We start from the raw sequence: 9,688 nt of genomic DNA, 5'->3' as shown, positions 1-9,688 counted from the left end.
TCAACAGTGACCTATTCTTATCTCTCACACGAAAGGAGATAGACTCGACACTGGCATGCTTACAGTGGGTTGAAAGACTTGAAAACGACAACCACTACAAGATGTATGTTGATACAGATGTCGAAGATAATGCCACAACCACTCGTATGGCCCAGGCAGACAACAACTCCTTTGTCTTTGGCCACAATTATGAAACAGACGAGAACATGTGAAGCTACAGGTGAAGAATAAGCACCAAACTTGCAACTGTAGACTTTTAGACTTTTCTAAAGCTACTTTTGCTTTTTCAAAAGTCAAGAAAAAGACACTTCACCAAATACTTTTATGCTTTTCCCATCCGACTTCCATCATCAGGAGCACTCAGAAAAGCTGAAGAGTCACGGAGTTGTTCTGTACATTTTTATGTTTTGAATTCTGGTTTGAGTTCCGCTCCCTATATATGGAGCCTTAGTTTTAATTATTAGGCATTCGAAAATAGAGAGAAACAGAATCAGAAAAATTGAGCAGAAGAGTCTTCTCTCAAATAGTATAGTAGTGTGCTTCCCTTCCTGTCTAAGTGTGAAGTAGTGTGCTTTCATTACAAGTAAGTATCTGTTCTCATTCTTATGGATAGCTAAACAGCCTTTTTGCTGTTTACCTGAGAATGAGGCTCTGAATGTTTAACATGTATGTATATTTGAATAAATGAATTCAGGTGGTTGCTCACCCACTTCTTCAACAAATATAGTTGTCATTACGTTTCCTTAATTATATTTGTCATTATGTTTCACTATCTAGATGCATGCATCCTGTAGAAATCCAAGGTTCTAATTTTACTATTCACCTGAAAAAATCAGTTTTAAACAAAAAATTAGGACAAGCAGCAGTGATTCCGCCTGTTAAAGTAGCCGTTAGGTGAAAAACTTATGCATGTTGAAGGCTAGTCTTGTTTTTGTCTTTATTGTTTAGAGCAAAGTTCTTTTTGGTCGAATAATACTGCTAAAACCACGGGTCAACATAGGATACAAAAGACATTATCCTGAAAAGACCTATCCCTATTAGTCTTTTCTTAAAGTAATAGTGTAATACAAGAGTGTTGGGCAGTTGGGCAAAATACAGAAGCTTTTTGGGTATACGGGAAAAGACCCAAAAAAAAAAAAAAAAAAAGTGATTGAGAGTGTAATAGTTGAGTGACCAAAGTGATATATTTGAAACTTGAGTGACCAAAGTATCGAATGAGCTGTCATAGTTAAGTGACCATTTGTGGAAATCTCCCTTTATTAATATTATTCTATAGAATCAAGTATTATACATAAATAAATGACGAGTCACTAAACCGTTATCCACTCTGGGCGAAGAGGTGTTTCCCAACCAAGAACGTTGGTTTTGGTCTGAGACTCTTCTCTCCTTGATGTTCATGTTGGATTGTTTTGGTGCTTGGAGAATCTGAAAATGTGGGGTTATATTAATCATGTTGTCCATGGTCTTATGCGAGAACTTCATCTTTGTTAACAACCACAACAAGCAGACTTTGTTTTCGCACAAAATTGATTCGCAGTCGAGACTCGCAGCCGCCGCAGCAGTTGAGGTGGGTCGAGGAGGAGGAGGACGGAGGTGCAGTGGGTTCGTTGCCAATGCCGGAAAGAGAAAACGGAAATGGTGGCAGAGCTTCTTCTTCGACGAGGAAGGTAATTGGCTTGGTTTGAAAGACGATGACATGCTGGCCGCGGAGGAGGAGGAGGAGGACTTGGATTCCAATTCCTACTCGGAAGCTGAGAAATTTGAGGCGTGGAAGACAAGGGCCGAAGCAATCGTGGATTTGAGGGAAGCACAGCAGGATATGAGCAACGAGGAGAATCGCAAGTGGGAGGATTGGCTTGCTGCGGATTCGAACTCGTCTCCGTCATCCTCGTCCTGGGAATACATGCAGTCTGATATTCCTACCGAAACTGAAGCCGAAAAGGGGGTGCTTTACTCTCTCACCGATTCCCTTCTTGGAAGGGAAGATGATGATGACCTGCTCTACGAAGACCGTGTGTTCCGTTACGCCTCCCTCAATTCGGTAACTCTTGCTTAATTGTCTTCTCTATAATCTTTCATCATCACTTTTACTTACTTATAAAAATGTCATATCCCTTTCTGCTGTACAGGCTAAATTTTTGGCGGTTTTAATAATTATACCCTGCGCCTTGGATTTTGTGGTTCACGACTATGTTTTGATGCCCTTTCTGGACAGGTATCGCCTCTATCTTTTGCCCCTAGCTCTTCCATTATATAAACACACATTTTCCAAGTGAACATCCAAATTCAAACATGTAGACTTCATTATGCATTTCCTTGTCAACCATTCCTAAAGGGTAGTGCCAGCTTCCAAGGCATACCGCCTAAATGTGCTACCCAATGAGAATAATATTGCCGGCAGAAAAACAAGCCTATACTGACATAAGGGTTTTCCTTTTTCTTTGACGAGAATCATGTATTCCAAGTTGGTGTTTTGTTTGGGGTTTCCTTCTTTTAATCCTGGTAGCTAAAGCAATCAATGAAACCGGTGAGTCTTAAGCACATGCTTGTTCTAACGTAGAGGAACATGATGCACAGTACTTGGAACAGCTACAAAATAGGGTGGTTATATTTTCCAAGCTTCAAATTTTAGTACCCATGGCAAAGTATCATGTAATTTTTACTACTATTTCTTGGTAGTATATATTGTTCTCATACATTTCATGTGTGTTTGTATTGTTCTGATAGATTCATGTGTTTTTGTGTGTGGGTTTATAAAAGAAGAAAGTCATAAGTTCCTTTTGAATGCTTTAAAATCATTGAATTATGAACCACTGGATTGAGCACCCACTTACATACATGTGAGCAGATATGTGAAGACCGTGCCACTTGCAGCAGAGGTGCTGGATGTCAGAAGAAATCAAAAGCTTCAAATGGTTGATGAATTAAAAATTGAGAGAGCAAGATTTCAGCTTGAGATGGAAATTGGTAAAGCTCCACCACTTTCTGATGAGGAGGTCTGGTGGGAGTTGCGGCATAAAGCGTAAGATTGACATTCTTTGTTTCTCCTTTCGAAAGATCCTCCATATATATTTATCAGTGGGTGGCTCCTATTGATGTTCCCAACGGTGGCAGAAAATCTCCTTGCTGCTTTAAAACCTGGGTCTACTTCTAATAGTACCAAGCCCTTTTGGGATAAAATCCTACACCTGACATTGCCAAAGGTGGTTAAGTGTGGACAATATCAGTGCTAACTTTGGTATCATTCTAAGCAATGGATAATCTAGCAGATTGACCCAATTTCCATCATTTATGTGCTGTTTCGTTCATTAGTGATTTTGGTAACTCATTTATATGAATTTATATGATGCTACAGCCTAAAGTTATACTTTGGACACTCTTCTATAGCTTTTGGTAATACTAGCACAGTTGGACATTTGGATCTAGGTAACAAAACAATGTAGGAATCTATTCCGAAATGACAATGTTATGGAACCTTCTAATAAAAGGACATCCAAGTACTCAGATCTGTCGTTGTCACTTTAAGTATTCACCGTCATGAATGATGATTTATACTGTTAAATTACAGTTTAATATTAATGTTAATGTTATTACAAATGTCGAACCTGGGTCATTTTAGGGACAGAATTGGAAAAGTTTCTATGTTTTGTTCCTCATAAGCTAGATTTCAGACTTTAATTATAATGGTGATTGCTGTCCTAATTACTTCCTTAATGCTTTAACAGATTAGAGCTGAGAGATGAATGGAGATTTGAAAATCGTAGAGCATTTGCCAACATATGGTCCGATATGTTATTTGGGATCTCATTATTCGTTCTTTTATACTGCAACCAGAGTAAAGTGAGTTATTAGTACTTCTATTCTGTTCTTTCCTTTTATGTATTTAAATTTTCTTACCTATGATAATTAGGAGATCATTTGCCATGTATGTCTTTGAAATGTTTTACAGTTAACTACTATTTGGTCATCATCTATCACATAAAAACTAGTAGGAGGCAGAAGTGCATTGTTAACTATAATTATTGTCTTTCTGTCATTTGATTTTGGGTTTGCCTTTTTCAGTTGTCATATGTGTGGTGACTGGTGAGGGTGCTAACTATGCACCGCCATTGTTTGCTGACTACCCATCTACAAAATTATGCAATAATAATGCCTTTTGTCTGCTCAGGATATTACAGCAATCAATTCCAACATTAAGATAAAATGTATAGTAGGTCTAGGCTATAAAACATATAATGGTCTGGATGATAGGATTCTAAACTCAATGATCTCATACGATGTTAATTGGACTGAAGCAGATAAGTTTGTTTAAGAAAGTATCTAAGTCTACATATATAAGATTAGCCTATGCAGAAGTTAATTCTTAGCCTTTAGAATTGTCACAACTCACAAAATATAAGCAAACATGTAACCCTAATTGAGCTAGCTATGTTTTGATCTAGTTTGAGGAACTAACTGGTCACCAATTTAGGGATGCTTGAACTGATCACTTGTCATTGTAAATCATCACCAAAGTTCATGTCCAATGGGAAAACTTTCCAATTGTTCATTGGTTTGCATGATGGGGTACACTATGGAAAGGTTATCCTCTCCAACATGGTATGGAAACATAAGCAAGAAAAGACGCCACTTTTTACCTTTACTGCTGTAAAAGAGTTTCTAAAGATCAACTAAACTGTGATTTGTTTTTATTTTTTTTGGCAAGCGACTACAAAACTCTGATTAGATATAATAATTCCTTCCATTTATGCTCACTCTGCCTAGAAAGGGCCAGGGATAGTAGGGACTTGTCGCAAAGAGAGCTCATAGTACCCTTCAATGAATCTTGATCCATTGCATACTACTCAATGTTGTGTTAGAGTATAACACTTTACTCAAGAGTATTGGAATATTGAACTTATGAGTTTGGCAAGGAAAATGGATTAACATCATTCAAAGATTCACTATGTAGGATTTCAATCAACATAGAAATCTTGGACTTATGCATAGAGGATTAACTATTACTTGAATTCTGCATTCAAGTCTTGTTAAATTGATTATCATTTCTTCTTTTTGATTTTATTTTCCTTTTCTTCTTTCTCTTCCTTTTGCAGGTAGCTTTGCTGAAATTTACAGGTTATAAGATAATAAATAATATTTCAGATACTGGGAAGGCATTCTTAATTATACTCATCACAGATATTTTTTTAGGGTAATATTATCTTCTCTTTGCTATTGTGTTGTTGTGTTCTTTCCATTATTAAATTCATTCTGCCATACATTGTTGATGCAAATTGGCTTACTATTGAAATATATAAATGTCTGGGCACATGTGAGGGTTATTAAAATCTATAAACCCCTTGGGATGTTTAGTCCCTGAATCTATCTATCAAATAATTTGTGTGATGAATGATGATTATGTTCAATAATCATTCTTGTTGTTCAATAAAATTTGTTTCTTTTCAAAAATAAAATAAAATGATGACTATGTTGTGGGATCAGTTGAACAAATTTATTCAGGTTCATTTCTGTAATCATCTTATGCATATTATGTGACTAGATTGTATGCTGATCAAAATCTCTCTGACACACAAAACTCCATGCCTGCAGGTATCATTCTGAGTCTGGTTGGCAGACTTTGATAGAAATTTTTGTTGAGCATTATGGGCTTCAGGTTGATCAATCAGTTATAACCATTTTTATCTGCTTGATTCCAGTTATCATTGACGCATGCGTGAAACTTTGGGTATGTTTCACTCGTCTATATGGAGGTTCTGTTTTCAGCAACAATAATGGCTCTGATGGTTTAGCTTACCTCATTATACACATGGAAAAACAGGCTGACAAAATTTTTACCAAAAATTAATTAGAATATGTTGTTAGAAAGTAAATAATTCTTATCTGACATCCTAAGAGGTTAAGCTTTTAGGTTTATGGTGAACCAGCGACCTTTATCATTTCAGAATAGGAAATCTATATCATGGCTACTATTGTACTCTCTGACGCATAAGAATCTACAGCATGAGGTCTTGTTAGATAGCCACATATTTGGTCTTCCCTTCTTACACTCCTCAAGAAAGTAGAAATAGCTTGTGTTTTACGTGGATAGTGTCATTCTCCAATAAATTCAATAGGGTTAAAGCTGTTCCCGTGGTTATATTATTTAGTACCTGAAGACCTTCCATTAACATCTATCATTGCGTTCTATTCAAAGTTGGTCAGCTAAGTGTCCCTTGTATCTCTGTATGGCGTGTGGTCAGCAATTTTAGGATATTGACAAAGTTAGGAGGTACTGTCTTACAAGATAATCTGTATTACAACCCGTAAGAACATACATATTGATATTCAATTCACACTTGCTGGAAATTTGATACTGTTTTTTTGTTTTTTTCTTCGATAGAAGCAAGTTGATACTGTTGTTGATTTTCATTGTGGTATTGTTTGAGCTGCAGCTGTTTAAGTTCCTTCCAAGATTATCCCCGAAGGTGGCAAACATATTCCGGGAGATGCAGCGTCACTAGTAAAATCTTTCTCAGGTTTTCACTGACTTCTGAGAGAGAATTCTCAGGAAGGTAGCATGCCACTAAGATTACTTCATTTTCTATATTCTTTTAGCGTATAGAGGTTTATCTGGTTTTGTAAATGTTATTGATAAACGTTGGTGAATACTCTGTGAGCTTATACGACATTGTAGTTGTTGGGATGCCATTCATTCGGGTAAGTGTATTGTAAACACAAAAAGATCTCAGTACGATCAAATTTTAAGGAGGCGTGGCAGAAGGTAAAAGAGATCGTCTACTGAAGTGAGATGTGATTGTTCAGCCAAGGAGAAAGGAGGCTTTAGGGGTGGGGAATTTCTGTCATTTATCCCCTGCCTTCAATTTTCGTCATTTTTATTTAGCAAGCCCAGTCAAATTTTTTGTTGAACTTAACTCAAGTGCCGAGCACATCAACGTACTTTTTGTTTCCCACCCTAAATTTGTGATTCTTATATGGTTGGTTTAATATTTATGGGGTTTTGTCCATTTACCCTATTTCTAGAGATTTTTTTCCCACTTACCCCATTAAGTTTTTTTAATTCTCTCTTACCCAATACACTCTAAGGGAGTCTTCCCTAATACCCCATTAAGATTTTTTTTTTGTTTTTAATTTTTTTTTAATACCATTTTACCCCTCACCCCTTTGTTACTTAGAGAGAGAAATAGAGAAAATGGAAGAGAGAGAAACCATAGGAGACTTCGCCGGAGCCCGTCACCGGCCGCCGGAATCCGGTCACCTTTAGCCGGAATCTGGTCACCGGTCGCCGGATTCCGGTCATCGGCTGCCGCCCACCGGAATTTGCTGAAAATCTCACCGGAAAGTTTTTTTGCCCCCAATAGACGCCTATTGCCCCCCAATAGACACCTATTGCCCCGATAGTCTATTGCCCCCTAATAGACGTCTATTGCCCCCCAATAGACGACTATCAGCCATGTATTGCCCCCCAATAGACGACTATCAGCCATGTATTGCCCCCCAATAGACGTTTCGATTACCGAAATGGGAACTAATTTTCCTAAAATTACACAAATAAAACTTTGATTAAATAAAAAAAAGAGGAGATTACGTCAATTCAAAACGTCTATTGCCCCCCAATAGACGTCTATTGCCCTCCAATAGACCTGTATTTCCCTTGGCATAACACCATTTTGTAGCTTGTTACTCCAATAATTTACATTTTATATCATCAAAATTTCTCATTAAAAGGCCAAAAAGAAGAATAGAGAAAAAAAAAGAAAAGAAAAAAGAAGGACCGGCTTGATTGAGCTGTTTAGAGGTACTTGTCGCCGGGGAAGGTGATGAAATTGATTTGGGCACCCTTCTCCATTCTGTGAAGCTATGAAGCCGTGAGGCCGTGCTCGATCTCACCGGAAAACCGCCTCAGGTGGGCTCACTGGTGAACTTTCGCCGGGGAGGGAGAGATTGATGTCGCCATCGACCCCGTTGGAGCTCCACCACCACCCCCGCCACATCTTCGCTTATTCTCAGCAGATCAGCCGGAGATGCTACTCCTCCGAAACGGAGACAGAAATCAAATTCGTCGCCGATGAAGCTGAGTCAACCAAAAGCAATCTCCAGTGTTCGTCGACCTCAACCATCGAGAACGACGAGTTTGCGCTACGACAGGCCGGGTTGGGCGAGTTCCAATCAGATTTATCCTCCAGCTCCGGAGCTTCGACAGCACAGAGAGAGAGAGAGAGAAACCGGAGGGCAAGGACCCAGGGGAGGCAGAAGCCTTCGTCGCCGATGAGGTCGTTATGGACCGCCGAGGAGGCCGATCTCGACCATCACTCACATCCTCGCCTCCGACGACATCGTTCTGGAGAATCTCGCCGGCGTTGAAAAACCGAAGGTATTTTTTGCCGGCGTGCTGGAGAGAGAGAGGAGAGAGAACCGGCGAGTTGTACAGAGAGTCAGAGAGAGAGGACAATGGCTGTAGTTGTAAATTGAGTTGAGGGCAAATTGGTCATTTTGCGTTAGATTGGGTAAGTGGGAACAAAAAACTGTTGCTGGGGTAAGTGAGATAATTTTTACTCATTTTGGGGCTTTGGGTCAAGGTTTATTTTTTTTTAGCGAAGGCAACTACACTATACTCATCCAGTGATAGTGCACACAAAGGTCGACATGACTGATAAAATTTATGAGCAAGGGTAACGGTTGCCAACAACTTTCTCTACTAAAAAAAAAAATGAAGAAAAAATTGGACGGACTCCGATCATAAGGAAAAATCAAGCTGATAAACAATTCACACAAACACGCCGGTTGTGGGAACATAAGTTGTTTTTGGGGTTTTATTTAGGGTTTAAAAATCAATGATAAAGCTAGGAACTATTTCTCACCACTTGACAACGATTACACCTATGATATGTTTACTAACATATATATATTTTCATTCGGATGCCTTTATTCAGATTAAGTCAATGATGTGTTGAACCTAACCTATTTAACCTTTTGTAATTGGTATGTTAAGTGTATGATGTTTGCATCCTAACTTAGGTTCTAACATGGAAGTCGATTAAAAATGCCCAAATACACCACGAGAAGACAACTGAAAACGCTCAAATACACCAAGTGTCACAGCCTTCCCGGGGCCAACAGCGACTCCCTGCATGTTGGGCCCTCGATCTTGCAATGACTCCAGGACTCTCACCGGGACCCAAGACTAGGCCTTCGATCCCTCTTGACTGGGGACTTCAGCCCCCTAAATCCCGGTAGAGTGCCTGTTGGCAGGCCTCTCGCCGTGCACTCTCGGAGTTCCCACTTGGACAAACTCCCCACCTAAGAGAGTTCTTGACCGGGACTTGGGGGACTTGTTTAAACCATATACATATCGAGCGCAAACACCAAAAGAACACAGCTAAACAGCCACCAAAAACCGCCTCTGATCCACCGGAGGCACGCCATAACTTCCCTAGTGGAGCAAGACGAGTCACCAGCATCCATGTCGACCGGAGCCAACTCCGGGGGACGATAAGACATGGATGCAAAATAGTCCTCAGACTGGCTACTAGGCCTCTGTTCAATACCTGAAAGAGGCACACTCTCCCACATCGAAGCCCTATGGGCTCAAATACTTCATATACATACATGGCAGATACTTCCAAATCAAGTCAAAACTGTACCTTCTCCGTACCATTACTCTGTCTTTATCTCATATCGATATTGACTC

At 39.3% G+C, this 9,688-nt stretch overlaps 1 protein-coding gene across 1 annotated transcript; it reads left to right on the top strand.

Annotated features, from left to right (window-relative positions):
* Positions 1–1,323: 1,323 nt before the first annotated feature.
* LOC133712405 (chloroplast envelope membrane protein) lies at positions 1,324–6,906 on the top strand. Its single transcript, XM_062138510.1, has 7 exons — positions 1,324–2,041; positions 2,130–2,215; positions 2,849–3,022; positions 3,726–3,840; positions 5,094–5,191; positions 5,590–5,725; positions 6,432–6,906. The coding sequence occupies exons 1-7, from the start codon at positions 1,451–1,453 to the stop codon at positions 6,498–6,500; spliced, it is 1,269 nt and encodes a 422-aa protein (XP_061994494.1). The 5' UTR covers positions 1,324–1,450; the 3' UTR covers positions 6,501–6,906.
* Positions 6,907–9,688: the final 2,782 nt, after the last annotated feature.

Source organism: Rosa rugosa, chromosome 5, assembly GCF_958449725.1.
Source record: "Rosa rugosa chromosome 5, drRosRugo1.1, whole genome shotgun sequence".
Classification (NCBI taxonomy): domain Eukaryota; kingdom Viridiplantae; phylum Streptophyta; class Magnoliopsida; order Rosales; family Rosaceae; genus Rosa; species Rosa rugosa.
The sequence above is the reverse complement of the archived record's forward strand: the minus strand, read 5'-3'. Positions and strand labels throughout refer to the sequence as shown.